The sequence below is a fragment of the Manis javanica genome, chromosome 11, assembly GCF_040802235.1.
Source record: "Manis javanica isolate MJ-LG chromosome 11, MJ_LKY, whole genome shotgun sequence".
NCBI lineage: Eukaryota > Metazoa > Chordata > Mammalia > Pholidota > Manidae > Manis > Manis javanica.
Window position 1 is genome coordinate 23169642 of NC_133166.1, and position 26424 is coordinate 23196065.

General features: G+C 43.8%; 1 protein-coding gene across 7 annotated transcripts in view; it reads left to right on the forward strand.

The window, feature by feature from the left end:
• The window catches only part of STIM1 (stromal interaction molecule 1), a 203824-nt gene that overhangs the window by 5913 nt on the left and 171487 nt on the right, over nt 1-26424 (forward strand). For 5 of the 7 annotated variants that reach the window (XM_037026185.2, XM_073216062.1, XM_037026186.2 and 2 more), the window contains exon 1: nt 5007-6000. The exons of the other annotated variants lie outside the window; for them this stretch is intronic. In XM_037026185.2, the coding sequence (XP_036882080.1) occupies nt 5862-6000 (139 nt within the window). In that variant the 5' untranslated portion in view covers nt 5007-5861. Of the gene's footprint in view, nt 1-5006; nt 6001-26424 lie in introns of those variants that run through there. 7 annotated transcript variants of the gene reach the window in all.

Genomic DNA, 26424 nt, shown 5'->3' on the forward strand with positions numbered 1-26424 from the left:
CTGGCTAACCAGTCATCTTCCAGGGCCATACAGGGAAATGTAAAGTTGGTAAGTGAGAGAGAAGCAATATTGTTTGAAAAGGTTAGCTTTTTACTTCTTTGCAGATTTATGCCCTGTGGCTTCTATGACCAGCATTTGTCTTGAGGTATCTTTACCACTTGGAAGAATTATGATACTCGGTAATTTTGATATGAGGCACGAATTCTACTTAAGGGTTGTAATTAGGAAGGAAGAAGAAAAGCTATAGAAGTAGCAGACGGAAGAAAACATGGGAAGATTGATTATTTCTTTGACATATCTTCTTGTAGAGTAACATAAGCATGTATAGGTTTTAAACTACTAATTAAATTGTGTACACACATTAACATAATAGGAATACAGCTACATAACCAAAGCAGACCTACAATTACCAGCCATATCCAGTGAAACCAAGAAAACCAGTTAGGAACCCTAGGCATTTGTGAAAACTTATCAATGATATGATGGATATTGTCTAACTGAATTTGAATAGTTTGAGAAAAATCAGACAAATTGAAACAACACATTCCTGGGAACTATTCACATCCCATATGTTCTTTTAACAGTAGGTAGTCTATAGTCGCAAGATTTTGGAGCGCTGCAACTTGCACTTCTCCTAATTCTTGGTTGAGTTCTGACAGTATAGATCCAGTCAAATTTGTTGTTTTACTGTATGCACAAGTCAGCTTAGATATCTCCTTCTTCATTCCAATGGCAAGTCCAGGAACCGGTGGGATGAATCCAGCTACAACTGCAACAGCGCCAGGATCTTTGTTGAAGTTTTTTGATGATCATCGTCTGGAATGACTCTTCCAGAGAATGTTGATGTTGGAAGTTCTTCATATCGTATCTTAATTCGTTTTCTGGGTAGCCAAATTAGGCTTTGATCCTCTGTATAAACACAAACAAACCCTTTGCCCACACTTTGATATGCCCTTTATACCATTGTGAAGAATTTATTGGAGATCACCACACAGGAACTGCTTTTTTTTTTTTGAGAAAAGGAATATTATCAGAAAAATGTATTTCCATAGCTGATCATCTGACACCCTTTAAATGATCAAAATTAAGGATATTTAAAGCATGCATTAATCATTGATTTAGTTAGTTTTATCCTATCAGGGAGTAATCCACCTTTTCTTTCTTTTTTTTTTGTTATCATTAATCTACAATTACATGAAGAATATAATGTTTACTAGGCTCTCCCCTATACCAGGTCCCCCCGACAAACCCCTTTACAGTCACCGTCCATCAGCATAGCAAAATGTTGTAGAATCACTACTTGTCTTCTCTGTGTTGTACAGCCCTCCCCTTTCTCCCAACCCCCCATTATGCATGCTAATCATAATACCCCCTTTCTTCTTCCTCCCCCTTATCCCTCCCTGCCCACCCATCCTCCCCAGTCCCTTTCCCTTTGGTACCTGTTAGTCCATTGTTGGGTTCTGTGATTCTGCTGCTGTTTTGTTCCTTCAGTTTTTCCTTTGTTCTTATACTGGAAAGGGGGAATTTTGAGTTGGGTCTTTTATATTTTTTTGACTAATCATAAGTTCATTTTGGTTCATGCTGTGCTGTCATCATTGGTCAAGGCGTGTGTACTTCTATTTTCCTAAGCTGAGATCTGAAGTATTGAAAGGAAATTCCAAAGGAGGAGAGCGTAATGTGGTTGCCACTTCATCTCCTCAGCCTCAATTTCCTCATCTATAAAATGAGCATAGCCTCTGTCTTATCCAGCAGAGCTCGTTTGAGGAAAAGATGAGATAATAGATGTGAAAGCTCTTGTAAACAGTGGCATAGAGGCATAAGATTTTTTATTCCAATTTGATTTAACCAACATCCACAGAATATCTGTTAGGAGCAAGGCCCTAAGAGAGATTCAAAGAAGATACACCTGGAAGGCATGTGGTAAAATTTTGGTGTACAGGTTTGAAAAAGGCAGAGAGATGGGGAAAAGCTCTCTGTTTTCTCCTGAGACTCGTAGTGGTGAGAGGGGTTCTTGCAGAGGGTACTTTCACAGAAGGACCCACCATTGGGGCGAAGGAGATGAGAGTCACAGCTTCTCTTCCAGGAAGACCCATGAGCTCTCAGGATTTTCCTATCTTGTTGAATATTAAAGTTGAACTGGATCAATAATCTGGCACCTACCCATCCTATAGGTGGAGAGACTGACATCCAGAGGGGTACTGACTCTCCTGATGTCACATCATGACCTTGGAGGCAGAGAGGAAACAAGACTATTCCTATGTCCAGGCCATAGCTTTGGCTCCCAGATGCCATTTATTTTTATTTCTAATTGTGGTAAAATACACATAAAGTTTATCATCTTAACCATTTTTAAGTGTACAGTTCAGTCATGTTAGGTACACTCACATTGTTTTGCAACCAATCTCCAGAACTCTTTTCTTGCAAAACTGATACTATATCCAGTAAACAATTCTCTATTCTCCCATTCCCCAGCCCCTGGCAACCACTATCCTACTTTGTCTCTGTGAATTTCACTACTCTAGGTACCTCATATAAGTGGAATCATACAGGATTTGTTTTTTGTGACCACTTTATTTCACTAAGTATAATGTCCTCAAGGTTCAACCATATTAGAGCATGTAGAATGTCCTACCTTTTTAAGGCTGAATAATATTCCTTTGTATATATGTATACCACATTTTGTTTATTCATTCTCTCATCATGGACACTCATGTTGTTTTCACCTTTTGGCTATTGTAAATAGTGCTGCTATCAACATGGGTGTATAAATATCTCTTTGAGACTCCATTTTCAATTTTTGGGGCTATATACCCAAAAGTTGAATTGTTGGATCATGTAGTAATTCTAGAGTTTTAGTTCCCAGACACCATTTTAGGCTCCCAGGAAATGCAACAGGCTTCAAGAGTTTCAAGGTCTTGGTGTGAATTGGCAAAAGACCTTCACTTCCTGCCTCCAAGACCAGATTCTTTGTACCAAATGTGTTATGTTGCTCCCAAAGACATCATGTGGTAGCTAAGAGAAATAATGCAGTTCAGTTGAAAGGAAGTTGTATTAAGCATGCTTCCCTTTCCTTTTCTTGTTCTCTTAGGCAAATGAGTGAACAGGCAGGTAGGCTGGCTTAGCCAAAAATGACAAGCTAGCACTCTGAGTGATTAATTCAGGATGCAAATGTGTTTTGCGTGGCCTACACAGGGTTTTATGCATTTACAAATTGCTAATACTACAAAAAGGGATCTGTCATATAAAAGTCGTTTTCTACTTTCTCTTAAAGATGATCAAGCAATACTGAGGTCACCCTCCTGCCTGCTCCCTACCACAGTTTGCCACAGTTCCCACCACTCCCTATCACTCCAACCTACTTTTCTCATTGTATTAACTATCTGCCTACTTTGCCATTTGAGTTTAAGACCCTTGGCTTAGAGCATAGGTCTAGCTGAACCTCGGCCAGCGTCTCATCTTCTGTGTTGGCCAATATCCCAGTGCATAGTTGTTACTCAATAATTATTTGAGTGATCAAACGAATTAACTCATGTCAGCCAGTTTTTACTGAGCACTTGCTATGAGCAGGGCCTGCAGCTGGATTCTCCTTTCCCAGAGATTAATAAAGGAAAAGCCCAGACCTCTGAATATTCACAGTCCTATAGGCTAGGGGGAGGCAGATAAATGTATAGTTCAATTCTGAACCAGAGGGGTGATCAGAGTAGAGTTTCTGAAGAAACTTTGAACTGTATTTTGAAGAATGAGAGGCCAGAAATATGAGGATCTTGGGGTGGGTGTTGGGGAGAGTGTTTCAGGCAGAAGCAACAGAAGATACAAAGGCTATGAGGTGGCTAAGGTTCCATGTGTTTTAGGAACTTAAAGAAGGCCAGTGTGACTGGAGCTTAAAAAGAGAGTTGGGAGAGTGGTAGTAGATGACGTTAGGCGTGTATTTTTATATCAACAGCCTAACCCTTAAGCCAGGCAGCTGTTAGGCAAATCCGTGTTCCCGGTCTTCCGAGGGCTTGCACAGAACAGGTAGCTGGCTTAGCACTGCCAGACAGAGAAGGGACTAGGCCTAATCCCTTCCCCTGCCTACGGTGCCAAGGACAAGGTAGGGCACAGAGCAGGTTTTCGTGAAGATTTGCTGACAGCATACTTGAGAAGAGAACAGGAAATGCAGGCTTTGTTGAAGGAGGCCCAGGCGTAGCTCTCTCTTCCTTGGGCCACTCATTCTCAAGTCGCTAACACCTCCTCCAGGAGACACAAAGAGCTGGGAGAGTGAGATGCAGAAAGGAGCTAGGCACAGGTCCTACCCATAAAAACCTTTCAAGGGGAGGGGACTTGGGGGGCAGGTAGGAAAACGGGCCCTGAGGGTTAAGAGTAGGCATCCTAGTTAGCCTGGATAAGGAGGGGAGGGTGTCAGGAAGGCAGATGGGCCTTTTAGTTCAGACGTAAGGGATGTGTAGGGTAATTTTACCTATGGCGGTTTGGACATTTTTTTCTGCTTCCTGGCATTATTTCCTCTCGCAGGCCCTAACAGGCGTCCTCCGAGGCGGGTCCTTGCTGTACTCCCTAACCCTCTGCAAAGGGGCAGGGCCTCCCGGAGTTCAAGTTCTGTTTGCAGCACCCAGATTTGTCCGTTAGGGACCGCTGCACACGGGTGATGAAGCGCGCAGGTTCCTAAACTGCAGAGAGGAGGAAGCTGATTGGCTGCAAGGCGCAGTGGGCGGGAGGAGCCTAGAAAGCCGGTCGGGAGCTTGGGGCGGGGAGTGAGTCCTTGGCCGTATCTGCCGGGCCGCAGTTATCTCAGGCTACCCGGGGCGGCAGTCGTTTTGCCAGGGGCATCTTTCTAGTCTGGCTCTAAGAGCTTAGGCGAGTGGAGCAGCACCGGGGCCGGGAGATCCGGGCAGGGGCCTACTGCCGTAGGCCTTGGTTACCTGAGCAACTGCGTGTCAGGGCCCTTCTGCCAGTCAGCCGGCAGTTAGCGCCGGAGAGACCCCCTTGGGGGAAGCAGAGGCCTCGACCTTACCCTTGCCAGGGGAAGGGGGTGTTCTGGCGGAGAATAGCCCGGCTAGGGGTTGGAAGAGCCCGCCGTGGACTGGGGGCGCTCGGCGGCTTCCTCCAACAGGTTATTCCGGGATAAACCCGGCGCTGGGGCGGGCCCCGGCATCGTTGGGGGCCGGGCGGCGCGGGGCGGGCCTGCAGGAGAGCACGCCTCCGCCAGCCAGGGGCCCGCCCCGCGCCGCCCGCCCGCCCGCCGGGGAGCCGCTGTCCCAGGCCTGGCCAGTGCGCGTCCGCCTGCTGAACCTGGGCACCGCCGGCCGTCTGGCACGGGACTAGGAGGGGGCTCCGACCTTGGCCTAGGAGGCCTGGGATCCTGCAGCTGCCCGCGCCCGTGGGGGCCTGTGAATCGCACGCCCTGCGCGACCCTGTACAGCTCTCTGCTCTTCAGCGGGGCGAGGCCAGGTGCCCCTTCTTCCCCTCCCTTCTTTCCCTCCCCCACTGTCGTGCCCGCGGGAGATCCCGCCCGTCCGCCCCCTCTCGCAGGGGTGTAGCCAGCTGCGGAGCTGACAGCAGCCCCACAACCACCCTGTCCAAACTCTCCGGAAGCGGCCTGAGCAGACAGGGTGCTCAGACCGCCGCAGCGCCAGGGGACCCACTGTTGGACTGGAGGCGCTGGCCCTCCTCCCGTGCCCAAACTTGGAGCACTTGACCTTTGGCTGTCGGAGGAGGCAAGCCCGCGGGTGGCTGGACAGCTGCGGCGCCTCGAGGGCATCTTGCCTGGGGTTCTAGGACCGTCGGCTGCGCTACCGGGCTCCCAGCTTTGCCTGTGGGATCCTGAGGTATCCACATCAGGCGCATGTTGACTGAGACCTGGAGTCATGGATGTGTGCGCGCGTGTTGCTCTGTGGCTCCTCTGGGGGCTCCTCCTGCATCACAGCCAAAGCCTCAGCCATAGTCACAGTGAGAAGGGGACAGGAACCGGCCCAGGGGCCAGTTCTGAGGAGTCCACTGCTGAAGGTAAGGCCCTGCCGCAAGGATGGACTGGGCTGGGGGCTTTGATTCAAATTGCGGGTGCTTGAGTGGGCAGCTTGAACCCTATGTTTCTACATATGCGGTTGATGGAGGACCCACACATAGCACTCTGCCTGTTCCCAGGAGTTCAAGGAGTTTTTTTCTGTTTGGGAGCCATGACTAATGTGTCTGTCTCTAACAGACACATTTCTGATCCTTCCTCAGGGTGTCTTTTGTTGGTAGTAGGAAGAGATCTGCCTCCTGGGGACACCTTTCAGATCGGCAGGCCAAGACACCTTTTCAGTACTACTCTCTGGCAGAATGGCCTGGGCAGATGATAAATCTATCGCTCTTAGCCAGTTTCAGCACTTGGCAGCACAGAGGAGGTTGGGTCTGCTTGGGTTGGGCAGGGGAAGTCAGGGCTGAGCCAACTCTATTGGTGTTGAAGTGTGCCTTTCTGTTCCAACAAGTGTGGGAACCCTAGCCCCTCCCTTCCCTTAGGTAATCTGCTGTCTCTTAGCTGTGTCCATTTGAATTACCCAGGCAGATCCTTCTGTGGAATCCAGGAAGTTAAATGGCCTTTTCTTGACACAGTTATGATAAGACTTCTGGGAACGCTTTTGTCTTACTCTGTTTCTTCTGACTGATAAGGATAGGAATTCTATGATATTTTTTATCTGTCCTGGTTTTTCCTACGCACTCATGGAGCCCTGTTAGACAGCAGGAGCCCTGGTGTATTGTTGTAAAAGAAGAGAACATTTCAAATTCAGTTGTTTTACACAAGGCTTAGAAGGTTATTCAATTTTCTTTTCGCATTTCTCTCATCCTCTCACTGTGATCTGCCCAAAGCAGTGGGCTGCAGAGTGGGCTCTTTCTGAGGTATGCTCAAGTTAAGGGACTGCTCAGTGGATACCTGTCAATACAAGGAGGAAAGGGAAGCAGGTCATAGGAGCTGGGAAGTCATGGATGGGTCCAGAGGCTGGTAGACACTTTGGTGCTAGACCCTTTTTTTTTGGAAACCCCCTTTTAACTATCTTAACTGGGCTGTGCATGATTCTAGGTACTCAAAGGGCTGGGTTCCAAGAGAGGCCTGGGTTGTCCTATGTGAGTGTAGCATGTAGGCTGTTACTTTGGAGATAGTTCCTTCTTGCATATTCCTGTTTCTCCACACAGTGTCTCCTTGGCCCCTGAAACGTGGCTCTAAGCTTGGTTCTCACTGGGCTGTGAAGGGAAGGACTAGTAGACAGATGTAGGTCAAACTGTGAAGCAGACCTACGGAGCATTTCTGCTGTCCCAGTGATGTCTCTGTTATAATTGATAATATGTCCTTTTCTTACCCTAAATACGAGTTCCTGATATAAAATGAGTATTTTTGGTGGTTGGGGGGAAGGAAGACACAAGCTAAAGGGGTGAAGTTTTGAATTTTAGGCATAAGCTAGCTTATATGAAGGTGTGTGTGTATGTGTGGTTCCTTTAGAACCACCCATGACTTGAACTTATGGAGACAGCCCTCTACACAATGTATTTCAGAGGCCTGGATATGCTGATTATTACACTTAGAACTCTCTTTTGGTCTTTGATTCCTCTCAGTTTAAAAATTAGTTTCTGTTGTTTTAATAATACGAAATCCCAGAGAGACATCCTAGGTGCTGGAAATGGTTATGGTCTGTGGGAAACTGGGGACCCCAGCACTATTGTTCTGGTAGGTTGTCCCCTTGGGCCTGTGTAGAACTTTGTCTCCGACTCAGACAGGGACTCATATTTTTTCCAAAGAGTTTACTCCGTGGGCTGGGCTCTGCTGAAGGATATGGGGAGAAGCTTTCTATGCAACCAGCAACTCTTGGGGTTTTCGATTCGCTCTTTATCCTCAGAACACAGGAGTTTTAATTGCCCTTAAAACTGCCACTTTTAAAAATTGGATTCAACATATCCAGTTAATTTGTATGTTCTCTACAGTTTATATTTTATAATTACACAGCTATTTTTCCTGCAAAAGTCTCACAGTAGCCCTATTAGAATGCAGGGCAGGTGGTCTTACTCTTTTTTCTTATGAGTGAAGAAAACTGGGTCCTGTGCTCAGTCTTATAGAAAGGACTTCTGACACTTAAGTGTTACACTTCTCCCATCATCTGAGGCTCTGCCTTGTTAAATGAACATAGGCAGGCCCTGGTGACTCTGTAGCTGAGATTCAAGAAAAGAGCTTTTTCTCCTCTGGAGGGAGGGGTCTTCAGCAGAGGCCAGAGAATTGGATTTTTTTTTTCTTTTGTTGTATATATAGGCACATCTTGAAGGCCTGCCCCTGCAGTGAAGGCAGGTGCTCTGCTAGGAGACCCTCTCATTGGGCATTGGAGAGGCCATTCCTGTCACCTTCTGGCTCTTTGATGTCTGCACACTTGGCTGTGTTAGGTCTGTGCCTGGCTGTGCTACTTTGGGGGCTGCATTTCTGAAACTGGCTTGGAACCTCCTGTAGACTCTGGGCTCATTGCTTCCAGAAACTCCAAATGTTTTCTGCATAGTATACATGAGGAGTCCCAGTGAGTCTGGGCTTGTTACTTGTCAGTGTTGGAGGTGTTGCAGGCCTCCGATCTGGTACTGTGGTTTGACTCAGTATAGCCCAAACAGGGCCTTGGAGGCATCCAAGCATTTGTGGACTGTAGGCTGGCTTCTCAATCAACCCCTAATGGGAGTGGGAGGCCAGAGTCCTGCTTGCCCACCCAGCTAGTTGCTGTTGTCTCCAAGGCTAGACTATAAATGGCCTGGCCATCTTGGTGGCTATGTTAATTTTAGCTGAGGGTAGCTCCTGGAACTAGACTGGGGCCAAGGGCAGGTGGGGTGGGGCTTGGCTGAGTCTAATATAGGGGGCTAATAATTCACACTAATTTTTGGGGCAGCTAGGACATCATGTGCACTAATGCCTCAACTTTGACAGTCCCCTTAGTAAGGATAATTTATTCAGCAAACATCAAACAGTGCCAGCTTATGTGCTATTTATTCAACAAATATTTGAGTGCCTGATCTGGGCTTATGCACTATGTTTGGTGTTGGGAATTTAAGAATGAACAAAACAGACGTGTTCTCTGCCCTCAAGGAGTTCACAGTCTAGTGGGGAGAGAGGTAATAAATACATAAATAAATATATTATCTTGTGGTCATAACTGCCATGGAGGAAAACATAACTAGAATGTTGTGATGGAGAATGGGAGGAGGACAGAGCTAGCTAAAGTCAGAATCCAGTGCCTGGTAAGACATTAATCACATCAACCGTATTAGCAGCTAACATATTTTAGTGTTTACTATGTGGTAGGCACTATTCCAACATTTCATTCCATTTAATTCTTAAAATCATCCTGTGTGCTAAGTATTAACCCCATTTTATAGGTAAGAAAATGGAATCATAGAGAGACTAAGTAACTTGCCCAAGGTTATTCAGATAGCAGGAAGTAGAGCCAGAATTTGAACCCAGGCAGTCTGACTCTTCTCCCTACCTCTGCCTGAGCCACTAGTTTATTCACTCTATCAAAATTTTGTGGTAAATGCTGTTGAGAGAGGTGTATATATAGATACACATACAGTCTGAGGGCAGCCCAGAGGAGCAAGTGACTAACCCTGCCAGGGAGAGCTGGGGAGGCTTTTCAGTATCCCCAATAATTTTTCTCAGATTTGGGGAGATAAAAGGTATTGCCTAATTCAAAAGTTAAGAGGTAGAAACAGCAGTTAGTTCAATCCTGACTTCATTAAGTTATTTAATCCACAAGTCCATAATGAATGTTTACTGTTTGCTTTGCTCTGTGGAAGGAATTTAGGGCTACCAAAGAAGTCTAAGTCTTCGGATCAGGGTGAGGATATGTACTTAGAGAATATTGAATACAACATAAGATACAGGCTTAACGAAGCACAAAACCTAGGTAACGTAGATTGTGAAGGCTAAGAATTAAGAGAGGTCTTTGTTGGTGCTGGGCTAGGCCTTGATGGCTCGGGAGGGCTTCCTGGAAGTGGGGGTTGGGGTGGAGGCAGAAGAGACAGGAGGAAGTGGTCTGCCTTGGGGGAGGTTGGAGGCAAGGGGACATTATGAATGTCTGGGTCACCAGTGTGTGCACATGGGGTCCTGCTGTTTGGTGGCTGAACAATAACTGGGCACAGTTGCTTCATAGTTGACCAGCTACCTCACACGAGGGCCCATAGACAGGAAGACTGCATTCCATGTGATCTAGTAGCAGGTCTAACTCATAATTTTGAAATAATGGTGAGTGTAAATATTTTGAGATATCTGCAACAATGTAGCATGATGCAAAAATGTAATTTCTTCTGGTGACAAAATCTTAGGTACTGCTAATAATATTGTGGTTGGTTGTCCACAATATATAATTGAAGAAATGCTAACTTTTTCAGTAAGAGAATATCGAAAATAAAGATGTAATTTCTTTCCCATCCAATTCACAACTCCCACGCCGAGTCCTACCTCTGGGTCTCTAAGGATTGTGGGATCTTCATGTTAAGAACTCCTGCCCACTGGCAAGGGAAGGATGAAGTCTTGCAGAGTGGAGTGGTTTCCTAGGTCTCCACAGGACGTGAGTTTGAGCACCAAGGGGCCCCTCATTTCCAGCAGAGTAGCCTTGAGGTGCATTGCTGAGTGACTTCATAGGCATGCTGTGGTACCTTTCCCTTTGTGGGATATGATTCTCCAGGAAACCCAGCAGTTTTTGCTGTCAGACTTTTAGGGAGAGAGAAATGCTGAACTGGGCCTCCAACAGAGCTTGTTTTTTTGTTTTTTGTTTTTTGGTACTGCTGATAAAAATGTTACAAAATATTTAAGGTATGCAACAAAGTGTAAAAAATAATACATTGAATAGCAGGGGCCTACAACATAGTTTAAGAAATAAAATAATAACAATACAGAGCTTTCTTTATTACCCAGGATACTTTGTATATGTTTCTAATGTAACACATAGCACATTGTATGTATGTTTGCTATCTCACAAGTGTAAGCTCTTTGTGGAGGAAAAGATAGGAGGGGTTATACTTTATTTATCTCTGTTTTTATTGTGCCCAGCCTAAAATCTCTGTTAAAGTTTGTTGGAAAATCTCCTATCAGGATCTGTTTGAGTGGATCATATTTTCTCTCTTCCTTTCAGACCATCTCATTATGTCTTGGTGCACAATCTGGGCTTTTCCTCAGCTGTTAGAGGTGTTGCTTACCCCAGGGCACTTTATATTCTCATCCAAGCTCAGATCTATTTATCCCTTTTCAATCTATAATTTTATTTTATCCTCAACTTTGGAAGTAGGTAGGGCTGTTTTTATTTTTATACTCATCTTAAAGATGAAAAATTTGTAGCTGAGAAATTTATGTTTTTGGTTACATAGCTGAAAAAAATGGCAGGATCAGACCTATAACTCTGGGATCTGTGTACCAAATTCTTGCTGCTTTTGTCAGAACACATTACCTGTTGGTGTGTCAGTCACTGATCTGGCACTCAGAGCCTGTAGCCTCAATGGTCTGGCAACAGCTATGTTAACAAAGGTGTTTTACTAGTTTAGTCACCTATCCCAAAGAGCTCTGGAGGATGGAACAGTTTATAATCTTACCAACCATGCTATGCTGTTGGAGTTATGTGTGTGCCTTCCTTGATATACCATAAACTCCTCAGGGGTTAAGACAGCAAGCCCCTTAGCAGGTAATAAAGTTTATATATTATGATGTTTCTAGAATTGAAAGGGACTTTTTGCCTGGTTCTGATTCTACTGTAGTTTACTAGGCACTTAGTTAGAAGTTGAAATTTTTTTCCTTGGAAAGGGTCAGGTCAAGCTGAAGAAATAAGCTTAATTTATTTAGAAAGTTCATTGTTTTAGAAATTCTTACTCTTTGTTGAAAAACCAAATCATCCAAATCCATTTGGGTACAACAGCTTCACTTTGCTTGGAATAAGTTTGTCTAAGATTTTAAAGAAACCAGATTCTTACCATTGCAGCCCTTACAAAGAGAATGCAGTTAAGAGTAGCTTGGAAACTGCTTAATTCCCTAAAGGACCTATGTATGGTGGGGAGGAGAGAGTTGGAAATGAGTGGGTGGGACTGGATAGAATCCTAGATGTAAAGTGAGGTGATTGGCTTTTGGTTTGCAGAAGGGTCTGAGTTGGCCATAGTCATCAGATACAGATTTCTAGATTTCGGGGAACTTCAAGAATTCCAGTTCCTCTCTGTGCTAGGTGTGGACCTAGTGAGGTATAAGTCACCTCATCTCTCTCAGCCTTAGTTTTTTTCATTTCTAGAAAGGGAATAACCTTAATGAATAGATGTGTAGTGAGGATCAAATGAGATAACTATGTGGTGAAAGGCTTTATAAACTCCAAGTATTGCACGATTAGGGTTAGTTGGGGCCTTGCTTTTGTAGGCCTGAAAAGCCTCAGTTAGAATCTGGGTGTTTACTTGTGGAAGTACCTCTCTAAGTGTAGTTGCTTTTCTGAACCTGCTATGATTTCATTGTTTTATTTAAGGGGTACCCACCAAACATATGTAGACCCTGGATCTTTTATTCAAGGCTTACTGTAGGCCATAGGGAAGCTGTAGATAAAGTCTGGGGTCTAGTATTTGACCTTACTTCTGGCCTGTACCCCCTTCCTTTTACTGGGTGTAACCGCTTCCCTATCCCCACCTGCAGGCTTTAAATAGCTGACTAGATGGGCTGGGTCCCCACAAGTATTGGTGCATAAAAAATTATTCCAGAACTTAGAGACTTAAAATAGTAAACATTTATTATCTCACAATTTCTATGTGTTAGGAATCTGGGTGCCACTTAGTTGGGTGCCTCTGGCTCTCAGGAGGTTGCAGTCAAGCTGTTGGGCTGGGGCTGAAGGCGCAGTTAGGGGGGAAGCTATTTGCTTTCAAGCTGATCTGTGTGGTGGTGGCAGACCTTGTTCCCTCTTGCCTCATGGGCCTCTCTGCTTGGCTGCCTCCTGACATGACGGTTAGCTACCCCCAGGACAAGTGAGAGAGTGAGGGAGTGCCCAAGGTGGAAGCTACGGTCTTTTTATTGCCTAATCTTCCAATTGATATGCCACAACTTCTGCCATATTATGTTTGTTAGAAGCAAGTATATCATTCTAGCCTGCTCTCAAGGTGAAGGGATTATACAAGGGCATGAATACCAGGAGGGCAAGAATCACTGGGAGCCATCTTAGAGGATGCTTAGGATGTCAGCCTAGGGCCATGATCTGGGGAATAATGGAATCTAGGTGCTCTGTTCTCTCAGCTTTTCTTTGATGTCCTTTGCTCGCCTCCTAGAGTTTTATGGAGTCTTTCTATACTCCCTTTGGTATTGCGTTCTCTTGGTTCATGCAAGACTTCATTGTTTTAACATGTAGAGTTGACTTGGCCCCTCCCTCTATTCTGCTCCCCTATCTTAGGACCCATCCTAAACCATCTTTTTATCCTGGCATCTAGTCCTGCCTCCCAATTCTTTGGTACCTTCAGTTCTGGAGTCCACTGTTAGAGCCACTGACCTTGGAACTTTTACTTTCCTAACTTGGCTTCTAGGAGCTAGACTTGTAAGCGGCGTTGAATTGGGACTTACACACTGGCCGATGAAAAATGCACTCTGACGTTTTAAGCCATGGTGTTAGATACTAAGACTTAACATTGTAGAATGTCAAAGCTGAAAGGTCTTTTAAGGACCATCTCCCCCAGACTCCTCTTTTTACACTTGAGAGGAACAAACTTGCCCATGGTCTTAGCCAGGGCTAGAACCCAATTCTCATTCACATCCTGTTCCAGCTATATTGTGGCACCTCTCTACCCTACTGCAGCCAGTTTGGGTTGTTAGGTGGTCTGAGGTCTGTATAGAGAAGAGTTAGAAAGCAGTTCATAATACTGTATTGTGTTCACAGAAATTGGGCTGGGTGGATTGGGGATATACAATGTCAGTGTCAAGTGCTGCTTCTGAGGAGTTTCCCGTGCAACTAGAGAGCTTTTATATGAGGCAAAGAACAGGAAGCCTAGTAACATCTGTGGCATATGGTGACCAATATCTGTATTCTGTAACACTCCTTTGGCAATCTCAGTTTATAGAGCAAGGAGAGATCTTTGTTTGTTGGGAATTACGATGTAGGCTTCCCAAGGGAGGTGGGTCAGAGTGTTGGACTGCAAGTCTCACCAGTATTTGGCTTAGCTGGTTGTATTATGGGGCTTCCGCTGGCAGGGTAAATGTATCTGAAGCCTTGTGGGGTTACTCATGGCCACTGGAAAGTACTAAGGGGAAGCTTTCTGGGCACTGAGAATTTGACAAGTCTTTGCCTGTGTTGGTATAACTTGCTAGAAAGGCGGGACTTGAATAGAGTTGGTTATGTTCCTGTCATGTTTATCAGAGTGGAGCAGATTTATTTAATGTAAGAGGCCATGCAAAGAAAAACCTGTATTTTTGTTTTTTGCTGGGGAGCTTGGAATAGAGAACATGCAGGCTCTAATTTCTGTGGGAGGTAGTTTCCTTCCTGACCTAGAGTAATGACCCCAGACTACTTTGCTCACTTAATTTTCCTCAGTTCTTCTCTCAAAATGTTGGCCCAGCCAAGCTTTTTTCTTTGTCCTGGTCTGCAGAACACACCTTATGTTGCTTCTCTTTTGCCTTTGCTTATGTCATTTGCTCCCAGAATGTCCTCCTCTCTCCTCCTTTTTTCCTACCCAACCTCTCAGTCCTCTGTGAAGTTTTCTCTGACTTTAATGCTAGCCATGAACTTCCTCTCTAATCAAACTCTGGTAGCACTTGCTATCTGCAGTACTCTTTGTACACTTGACACCCTGCTTATGCCTTTTAGAGCAAGAGACAGCCTGATGTAGAATCAAGAGTTCTGGGCATTGGCTGGAGGCCTTACTGACAGTATGACTCAAACTACAGTTTTCTTACTTGAAAAATGGTGTTAAAAGAGAATTAATTTATATGCAAGTGTATAGACTTTAATTAAAGTCTTTTTTTTTTTTGTTATGTTTTTGTTTTGCATATTTTCCTCTCTCTTGAGTGTAAGAGCTGTGTTTGTTTTGTTGACCATAGTACCTTGTCCTTAGTATCTATCACAGTGCTGGTCAGAGAATATGTGCCAAGCAGATATTTGTTGAATAAATGAATAAAAGACAATGAGCTATCCTCGTATTGAGTAGGCATGGAGGGAGAGTGCCAAGTAAATTGAACATCAGTTCCTATAAAAAGTTCTGACAAAAGTGCCCTGAGATTTAGGGTAGAATTCACATAGTGGGTTTTCTGAGGAGTTCTTTGGGCACTATTATTCTGCTGGCTAGTACTTCGTCCCTGTTTATTGAACATCTACAGAAGGTGTACTTGGTGACAGTAATCAGTCACACTAGGGGTGGTTTGACCCTGGACTCTGGCTGACAGTTTTTGTTTGCCACAGCAATGATTCCCCTGAGCAGGTCTCTGCAGTGGGAGTAGGGCAAAGCTGTGCTCACAGAGGGTCAACAGGAGACTTATGGGCAAGGCTTCCTTGGGTCCCACTGCTCCTTGTCTTTGTTTCCCTGGCCCACATGGGTTTACATCAGGTCAAACTTGAGACAGCCTGGCATGTGGGATGGTGGAGGTAGCCTTCTTTCATGCTGGGCTTATGTGCAGCAGGAAGGTAGGATAGTCCAGTGAAGATTACTGGCTTTTTAAATGTTACCTCTGATTCCTGGTCTGCAGAACACTCCTTATGTTGCTTCTCTTTTGCCTTTGCTTATGTCATTTGCAAGATCACTGGCTTTTTAAATTTTACCTCTGATTCCAAGAACTCCTTGGGACTCAGAAAATTCCAGCTTGAGCAGACATGACACCAGCTTTCCTCCAAGGCACTGGGGAGGGGCCTCTCAGGAGATTTGGTGAAGGAGGCAAAGATATAAGAGAGTTACCTTTACTGTCAGCATGGCCTGGCTTGGACAAATCTGTCCCTTTCCTCTGTTATCATATATAGAGAGCTCCTGGCTACCTTGTGTTGAGTTCTGGCCTAGGTAATGACCAGAAATCTCACTGGCAGGCAGGCAGGCTTCCAAATCTCATCTTCCTCTGACTGTCTCCAGTGTGACTCAGTAGCTGTGCTCCTGTCTGGGTGGCCTCTCTGGGTTATCTCAGGCCTCTCAGGAAGCTCTTAGAACTCTCATCACTACAGTGTATGTTAAAACAAATGTGTCCATGTTTGCCAAGTTCCCAGAGCCAGCATCTGAAGTGTAGTGGCCAGGGGAGAGGGGTGCTCTTCAGGTGTAATATGTGTATATACAGGTTAGAAAGTATGTGTCTCTTTGTGCGTGTGTTGCTGCATAGCCAAACTTGTGGATATCTTGTTTTAAGAAACTTCTGCTGACAAAAGCAAAGTTCACTAGAGCTCACACTTCCTATCTATGTAATAAAGACAACTCAAATAACTTCAAGAATAAGAATGATGATGATGATAGCCACTGTTTATTGAGCTCCAGTTATGTTCTAGGCACTGGCCTAGGTCCTTTATATCTGTACAACAACACTTGCAGGTGGATATTTTTCTCATTTTATAGATGGAAACTGTAACTTTGAGTATTTAAGTAGCTTTCCCAAGGTGACTAAGCCAGGATTTGAATTTAGGTTTATCTGACCCAAAGGTCAATGCTATTTCTATTTTTGTTTAATGACTTGTGGGCAGGGAAAGAAGCAGCTATGAGAATTAGGTAGAGATGTGCATTTGGATTAAAAAGTACGCAGTTTATCAGATTGTTAGTGACATTAGTTTGTTCTGTTACCTAAGTCTCCTGGAAGAAACTGGGATTAGGATTTTGGAGAGCAGGTGAGGAAACAAGAGGGTAAATTCCACTTACAAATTTGGAATAGGAATTTCAAATTGGTGAAGTGTGTAGCTACAGAGTGGTGTGTGTTTAATTTGTATCTTCGAAAAATAGTGTTATAGTTGAGCTCTTCTGGATATAAGCTTTGGTGTGGGTCTCTGTCTATGTAGTGTTCCTTACTTCTTCAGTCAACATTTAACATGTATGTTGTGTGTTTTGACAATCCCTGCCCAGTAGAAGGAATGAATATAATAGGGGAGTTTAGATGTACAACTACATTTTTCTTTATCATAATAAGAACTCCTACTTATTAAGCACCTACTGTATACCAGGACCTGGCTAGGGGCTTTCACATACATGATCTTATTTAATGCTCATTAACAGGCCTCCCATTTGCTAACTTAATATGCGAGGCTATCTAGGTTCAGTGACCTATGAATGATACTGATGCTTTTATTGCAAAATGGAATCACCTTTGCTTGGAGGGATCAGGGAAGCTCTGTGAAGGGGGTAGAAGCTTAGTGGGTCTTTAAGTACTGAAGGCAGAAATATAAGGTAGGTTGTGGGAAACATTCTAGCTAGAGGAAATGTCATGGGTAAAGACATGGAATGGGAAAAAGTGAAGTTTTTATGGGACATTAGTCAAGATTGGCTGGAGAGTGACATGTATGAAGGAGAGTACTATAAAATAAGGCAAAAAAAGGTAAATTGAGGAAAGATTATGGAGGGCCTCAGTGTCAGACTAAAAAGTTAGACATTGTAGACAATAAGTATTCCTTGCAGGTTTTGAGCAGGGGAGAGATATGACCTGAGTTTTGCTTTAGGAAGATTAATCTTACAGAGTGTGCCACAACACATTGGTGAGGGTGAGGTCGGAGGCAGGGAGCCTAGGTTTTGCAATTTTTCTTGAGCAGTGATCAGGATCTGCACTGTAGAAGTAGTATCGATAGGGCTTTAGAGTTGATAGGGAGGGAAGGAAAGAGATGAGTCAAAAGTATACCCATGTTTGGAGTGTAGATAATGAGGAGCCTGGTAGAGCCATTAACAGGAAGTATATGGCAGTCAGGAGGAGAGTCAGTGATAGGGGGTGATGCATGGAGAGGTAGCTGACTTTGTTTGAAGTGCTGGGAAAGGGGCTACATGTCATGGTACTCTGGGAACCAAAAAATTCTTTTTTCTCTATGCTTTTTTCACATCACTCCATTTTATAGATAAATTTCCTGGTGCACAAAGAAGTAAAATGATTTGCCTGAAGGTCATACAGTAACTCTTTGGTGAATTCCAAGCCGAGAATCCAAGTCTCTTGTTTTTTAGCCATTAAGCTTCCTAACAAAGCTGGGCCTTCACTGTAGGAAACTCAGAGAGTCTTAGAGATAGAAAAACCTGGGTTCAACTCCAAGCTTTGCTATTTTCTATTTGTAAGATCTTGAGCAGGTTGCTTTTTCTTTCTGAGCCCTAGTATCCAAATTTGCAAAAAAGGAAATAATGATCTCTACCTTGTGGGGGCAATGGAAGATAAGATACTTTAGAAAACTGCCAAGTGCTGTGTGAGGGTATTATTCCAGGATTATGGCTTGGGTTGGCACCAGTATATATAGTATTTTGGCCAAATAAGAGCAGACTCACAGTTTGTCAAGGGAGGTCTTCTTTCACTTCAGGCTGTCTTAGATTACTTACCTGCTGCTGGGGCTTTCTGGTCTTGGAACATGCCACATTTTTCGTAGTTCACATCTGTGATTTTCTGGTGGAAAATGGAGTTGCTGAAGGGGCATTAAGTAACCAGACCCTGTCAGCTGTTCCTGGCCTGAGAGAAGATGATTATTACCCTTTCCCCCAGGGTCTTCTAAGAACCTTCAACTGGCTTAAGGTGTAGGGGCAGAGTAATAGTTGAGTTTAGGCTATGTTTTGGGGGACCCTCTGGCTAGACTAGAGTAAGCCCTGGCTTGAGACAGGGGTTCAAGGGTGCAGCTGCTGGTCAAGCTAGGTGCCTTGAATCCTCTTATGGCCGTCTCCTTGGTTTAGTACACACTTTCCTGAGTCCTGCTGAGAGTGGGGAGTAGGTCTCTCACGTATTGTCAGGTAGTAGCTCTGTGGTTTTATCAGCTCATTGTCATGGGCACAGGCCTGCAAATGGCTATCATGTCACACACACCCTGAGAGAGTAGAGGAGGAATGAAAGGATAATTTACGATTAATAAAATAGTTGCTTACTCTTTTTTAGCTTCTGTCTTAAAGTTATTTTCTTTCCACTTACTTCCCTTGAACCATTTTTTTCTTTTTCTTTCCTATCCTAGCTTGGTTCTCTTGAGTCTTCACAGCTTTCTTTATGGAATATCTAGTTTAATAAAAAAGAATACTATACTAGGAATTAGGTAGACATAATTAATTTGGGTTGTGATACTTTGGATCTTTTTGGGTATCATGAAAGGTATTCCTCATATTAAATATTTGAAGGATAACAGAACTTAACCTCAGAAGGGTTGATGAATATGGATCTTATGAAGTAATGTGACAAGTATTTAGTCTTATACAGGTGTGAATAGTTGTTTAATATTAGTTTACTCTGAATTATCTGATCATCTATACAATTGCCTGGCTCATCTCTCTCTTCATTAACCTATGTCTCCTAGGTTCTCATTTTTCCTTATAAACTTGTTCTTTCACTCTTAATGACAACACAAACAGTTGTGGCTACACCTTGTACAGTTGCAAGGTAGAGGGCTTGAGCCTCTCAGAAATGTAAAATTCATTGGCTTTTGAGTGTAGTATCTTGTTATTAACTTGAAAAAGACTCTATCCCTTTGTGCCTCAATTTCCACATTTGCTTCCTGGTTTACATATAGTTCTGTTCTTTTGAGTCTTGAAATAATTTCCCTTTCGGAAAATCCCCCTTTAAATTGCAAGCATTGCTGGGCTGAGGTTACCCCTGAACTGAGAACCTTTTGCCAGCTTTTCAGTGTGGATTACTTTAGGATGTAGAATGGGACTCATTGGGAGAGTGAGTCACTGTAGGACACTGGGGTTGGGATGGAACCTGGCAAGAGGGCAATTCTTAGTTTACTAATGCAAAAGGGTGTCAGGGCCTCAGGGTACACTTGATGCTGCCTCTCTCTAGTCCCACCCAGCTGCTGTTCCTGAGCTAAGCATGTGCCTGTACTCTCAGCCAGAAGTCAGAGCTTGGTGAGGCCTGATTCCCACAAGAATTTAGTGATGAAAATTAGGGCACTTGAGCAGATCTAATTGGCTGAACTGTGTGAAGGGCAGAGGCTTTCCCTGGGGGTTCCTTTCAATCTCCTGTGGTCATAGACTTTTAAGGTTGGGCTAATTAAAATGTTGGCTGCTGGACTCAATACTTCTATTGCACTAGGTCTTGCTCCAGTCTCCTGAGAACCAGAAGTTGGCACAGGCCTGTCTTTACCAGTGAACTGAAGAGTGGGTTTCCATTTCCTCATCTAACTAAAGGCATGATGATGTGGTATTTGTCCAGAATGGGCTGTCACACATTATACAGTGGAGAGAGATATAGGATGAGACCTGCATTTGGATATACCTAAATTTGCCACTCTCCAGACTCCTGAGGTGTCCTTTCAGGGCAATTCTTGTTCTATTAGCCCCTGAAGAGCTTTGCCCTGCTATTTGGCAAGCAATTGACATTGTTTAGGGATGTCCTTCCCTGATGTATGTTCCTGTTCTAGCCAGAAAAAGAGAGAGGGAAAGGATATTTGTTAAGTTCCACCACGTGCCAGGTCTGGGCTAATGTTTCACGTAGCTGTCTTTTGAGATAAGCCCATATCTTTTTAGAATGTCCGTTTTACAGATGAGGAAATACTCATAAAAGCACAACTGTTTGCCTGATTGTCATTACAGCCTGTAAGCAAGTGAACCAGAACTGAAATCCGGATCTCTCCCAAAGCCTCTAGTTACCTTCCTAAGATAGAACAATTGATTTCATATCCTCTTATCCTCCTAACCTGAGCTTATTTCCTACCTCCAGAAAGTCTTCTCCAATTCCTACAGCCAGAATTATATTTTTGACTTGCCTTTCCAGAGCACTCTGCCCCTCTGTCTAATCTGGTTGATATTCAGTGAGCCATGGATCTATCTCCCTTCTTTGACTGCTCCCACTCCTGCAAGGTGTGCGACTCAGGATGTGTTTGTTAAAGAACCAAGTGAAGTTGTAGTATTATATTTCAGGCGTCATGACAGACTGGTAAAGGGAAGGGTTTTGGGCAGAGATTTGGCTTCCTAAATAAAGCCAGGCCTGGGTCTTCTTGATTTGTCCAGAGACTGCTGCGTTATACTGAGGCAATACAGCCTTCTAGACAAGATGCCTTTTGGGTTCTTTGGAGCAGTATCTCTTTCCATAGGTCATTTTCCTTGGCATCTGGCTGTAGATTTTGTTTCTTTCTTGTAATTTTGTAATTAATAGAGTTAGATCGATGCTGCCTGGAGTAGGGTTGTGTAACAAAACCTTCAGCCTAGCCTTGGTTGCTGGTATATACCTGTTGGATATACCAGTTACTTTTGCAAAGAGCATACCAAGTAATTAACCCTGCATTTCAGGGTTATACTTTCTGGAATTTGTACCTACTGGTATACATCACTTCAGAAGCTAAAGGCTTTCCTGAAGAAGGCAAGCCTGTAAAGATATTTTTATTAAGTTGGATTATCTTTCTCAATGACTTGAAAACATTATAAAAGTATTTTCAGGCCTTTTCTAAACGTATAGCTTATATGTTTAGTGTTTAATATATAAAGTTCGTTCCTTTGGGAATAAAGGGAAAATTAAAACATAAATTATAAAAATACTTTTCCCTTTAACAGAAATGGTAATAGAATATTAATAATCAAAATTAATTTCACAATAGATGAAACACAGTGGTTTTTGTTTTGTTCGTTCTGTTCTGATAAAGTGGGAAATTTGAAATAGCTTGATCAAACAGAATGATCTAGATAGCTACAACACCCTTTTGGCTTTTCGAGTACCAAGAATAGATTATGAGATGTTCTTAGGAGAAGGGGTGAGGAGTGCATTCTGGGCCTAGGGAGGACTGTGCTTTAGTTCAGTTCCACTACTCAGTTTTGTCTAAGGACACAAGTACTAGTAACTGAGCTTTCTGGGAGTCTGTTTCCATGTTAAATGATACCTACCTTGTTTAATTTTATGAGGATTAAATAAAATAATGTATGTAAAGTGTTTTATAAACTTTGAATACTATTATTGTTATAGTCATTGAGTGACTGGAGCCAATTTTGTAACTACAAGGATGCCTTTGTTTTAAGATATGGCCTGATACAGGTGGGAAGAGGGATTCAGAACTGATGAATAAACAGTTGAATGCTGTTTGGGTAAGTTAGGGTTCATTTGGGGGTTAAATGTGAAGCCAGTGGCTTCACAGGTTTGATTTGACCATGTCTTCCTAATGTATAAGGGTAGAATTATTGGTATTCCTCACAAAAGGAACTCCCCGGGATTAAGCAAGAGTGTTGGAATTAATATGGTTTGCATCTCTGCATGTCCTATGGTCTTGAAGGGAGGGCTGGCTCTGGTCTCTCAAGGCAAGGTAACTTTTACACTGCAGACTTGTGCAGAGGTTGTTCCCAGAAAAAGCTGCTTCTGCTGGAGAGTCTGGACTTACCTGATCTGGAGTATGCTTTTATAGCCAGCCATCAGCCCCCACTTTCCCACCCTGCTTAATAATTGTTTATAGCTTTACCATGGGTATTAGTTTGACTTCTGTTCTGGATCAGTTGTAAATTCTTGCAAGACATGAAGTAAAGTGTGTTAGCTTGGGTTAATCAGGTATTTATGAGTTGACCTCTCCTAGTGAAAACCTGATTTTTCCTTTGCAGCTGAGTGACTCTAACAGGTTGAGGGCCTGGTTCTTAGACATTCCAGGAACTGTTGGAAGTTGTGTTGTTGGGCAGCTGCGTCTGGGAAGGTCTCTCCTTGCACATTAGGTGAAACCTCAACCTGGAGAGGGGAGGGTTCTTGACTCTTACGGAGAGAGAATTCTCAAACAGGTCGGACAAGTGTAGGTAAGGAACTCATGAAAGTGAGACTAGTAGTGAATGTCGGCAGCCATGCAGGCAGAAGAGAGCAAGTAGAGAGCAAGGAAGAAGAGAATGAGGAAAGGGAAGTTCACTGAACTCCTGTTCAGCATAGGGCAGATACCTTGTCAACTCCTGAAGCCAGGGTCACCTGGTGTCCAGTGTCTCCTTGAATCTGCATGGCGTGGGAACTAAGCCCCTACCACCCCAGGATTTAGGGGAGCCACAGAGCACTGGATGGAGTGAGATTATGTTCTGAGAACTTTCCAAAGGCAAATAAAGGAGATTTTTGGGCAGGCTATTCAAGAGCATGATCTTACATGTCATTCAGGTGACAGGGACTTGAGAGCCCAAATCAGAGATCTCAGTAGCCCTTCCCTACTTGTCTGAAGTAGAACAGAGAGAGTGAAGACTTGTGCTTAAGTCCATAAAATTGAATGAAATAGAAAAATAACAAAGACCACTGGGGAGAGGGGTCTCTTAATCAACCTTCTAAGAGGCTTGGAAGAGCACAGAGATAAAACACAGTAAGCTGAACAGCAAGAAGTCCTCATTTAAGGCAAAGTACACACCCAGAGAAAGGGGAGTGCAGGCAACCTTAGAGAGCAGGCATGCTTAAAGGCTTAGGATACTGTTTTTTAAGGCTTTCAAGAATGGCATAAAGGGCCAGGGGTGTGTGTAAGCTTGACCTGTGGTCTCATGTCTGTCTCCAGTAAGAGGCATTATGTCATTGTGTCATCATCCATAGTCCTCTAGATATTCTGTAAGATAAACTTAACACAAGGAATTTCTTGATCTTGTTCTTCTCTAGGATAGTGGTTACCCTCAAGCAGTGGGGACATATCTTTGAGGACTGCTTGCCCTGCCTTAAGATAGGGTAGGTTATTGGCTGATTACCATAAATTATGTTAGGAATCTTACCTCCTAACTTCCTGGTTTTTAAAATGGAATCTGAGCCTGAAGATGGAGTCCCTTCTGTTTTTGCTATACTGTTTATATGTTGGCATTTCTCATCATAGGCAGGAAAAGTTAATTATGACACTTGTCCCATGTCCCTGCCCCACCTTGGTGGCTGCAGGTTTGCGTGCCCCTGTCATATATGCACAAGGCCAGTGGGATCTGTCTGCCCCTCAGGAAGGGTGCCTAGCATCTCTCCCTTTTACCCTGTGGTTTTAAGACATTGGAAATATTTCTTGCTTGTGAATTGATGCGATTCAGCAAGAAGTGGGTAAAGAACATTTGGGGTGGGTGAACATTGGACGTGATCAAGCATTGGTTAGGTCAAAGTTCATCTGTGGGTGAATTAAATGGGCCAGATGACAGTAAGTGCCCTTGCTATGTCCTCAGTGCCTTCCTTTGGGAGCTGAGCATTGCCGCAAGGGAGATCTCAGATATGGGCCTGGGAAAAGTGAAAAGGAGAGGGTGAAGGAAAGACAGAGGGAAGAAAAGGGAACTTTACTGAGCTGTTGCGTTATAGTAGGTACTTTAGATCGATTATTTCCTTTAATCTTCACAACAACCTTGTGCAGTTTACTGATAATGAAACTGAAGCCCAGAGAAATTAAGCAACCTTCCCAAGGTCACAGGTTTAGTGAATAATAATAGTAATATGGTGATAATGATAATGATTACTTGATAAAGGTCACTCTTCTAGCAATGGCAGCACAAGGATCTGAATCCAGAATCCTGTGATTACAAAGATTGTTCCTTGATGTCCATGTCACAGCACATAGGATAACTAGGATTGAAATGCAGAGTCATGAGAGCAAGGTTCATGTCTATATCCATCATCCATCTCTGTGCCCCATAACATATGATAGTGCCTACTACATTATTAGTGCTCAATAGACATTTGCTGTGACATCCAGCTCTGCTCTCCTCCATTGCTCTGTTGCCAGCTGCATCCTGTCCCAGTTCCTTGGTCTGACTGCTGTTTCTCCCCAGTCTGGCCTTGCCCTGTCTGTCCGTTGTGACCTCCCTGATCTCCCAACACAGCATCTGATCCAGCACTGTTACTATTCTGCTTCTTCACCCTTCTTTTCCCTGAATGAGTACTTTTGCTGTCACTATGGCTCTCCATCATCCTTTGATCCGATCCATTCTTTCTATGCAGTTTCTCTGAGTAATCCCAGAGACTTCCCCTTTCCAAAGTATAATCTTCTTAGTCTGTATCATATAATTTGGCATCTAATTATCTACTGTTTCACCTCTTAATTGTCTCATGGACATTAATTTTGTCACCAGCCAGCTGGTGGTAGTCATGTCATAATGACCCCATGTATTTGTGCTTTGTACTTTACAGAGCACTCTCCAATTCAAGACTTAGCTTTTTGCACATAATACTCATAGCAAACCTGTGAGATATCATGGGAAGGGACTGTTATTTCCATATTAAAGCAGAAGAAACAGAAGCAAAGAAGGCAGGCAGCTTCCTGATGTCATAAAACTAAATAGGGGCAGAACTAAGACTAGGTCTTAGGTCTACAGACTTCTGGCATAGTGTTTTGTTTCCCATGCCTTCTGTATTTGTGTTTCTCCCTGGCATTCCCCACCCTTGCCTTCAAGGCCCATCCAAGGCAGAATATCTATGTTTGGGTTTTCAGGAGTGACCTGGGGGTGGCAGAGTGGCCCACATAACAATCTCAGGGACTTGCCATTGGTGTCGGTGCTCTGGGGTTGCTACTGCCTGAGAGAGTTTCTGTTGCTGTGGCTACAAGATTAAGTTGAACTGAGAAGCATTGGGTTATTTTGAGTCATCAGAGCATTCTCTCATGGACATCCAGGAAAAGGGCAGGGCGCATGGTGCTGGACAACTTCATATTGTGGCAATGGCGTGAGCTTTGTAGGCAGGTGGACCAGACTTGAGAATGTGGCTTTGTCATTATTCATAGCCTCATGATCCTGGGTAAATCATTAATCTGTATGAACCTCAGGGCTGCTGTGAGAATGTATTTAAAGGTCACAATAATGGCCCATTAGAAAGTAAATATTTGTTTGTGGTTTTTATTGTCAATATTACCATAAGTATAAGGCATGAGGAGCCTGAGGAGGATGTACCTGTGACCCTCACAGGTTACTCTTTGTGGCTGGAGTTCCAGGCATCAGTCATGATATGCTACACTACACTGGAGCCTTTTGGCTGATAGTGCTGAGTTTGAATGCTGTGCCCAGTCTCCAGTCTCCAGTTTTCCAGTGCCTCCAGAAGGCAATGAGAATAACTTGTGGGCAGCTGGAGGATGGCTTCAGTGTCAGACTTTGGGAGTAAAATCTTTGTTGTTTCTCTGAAAGATTTCGACATTAGAATTGTTCCCTCTGGGAAGTCAAGAATCCAGTTGTTATTGGGAGATTTCAGTTATTTCTGAAACCTGATATTGCCTCAAAGCTGTTTGTTAAATACTTCTCTATTCTTCTTGAGCCTACGCCCCTCCCCAAACGAAAATAAATCAGATTCAGACCTTTGTGTGATGACTTTTTCTTTGGTCTCCCTGTCCACCCAGCCTCCAGCTCCCTTCTCAGCACTGCTTCAAAAAGAGATCACTCAGCTCCTTTCTCCCCCTACTCTCCACCCATGAGCTGGTCTGTGCTGTA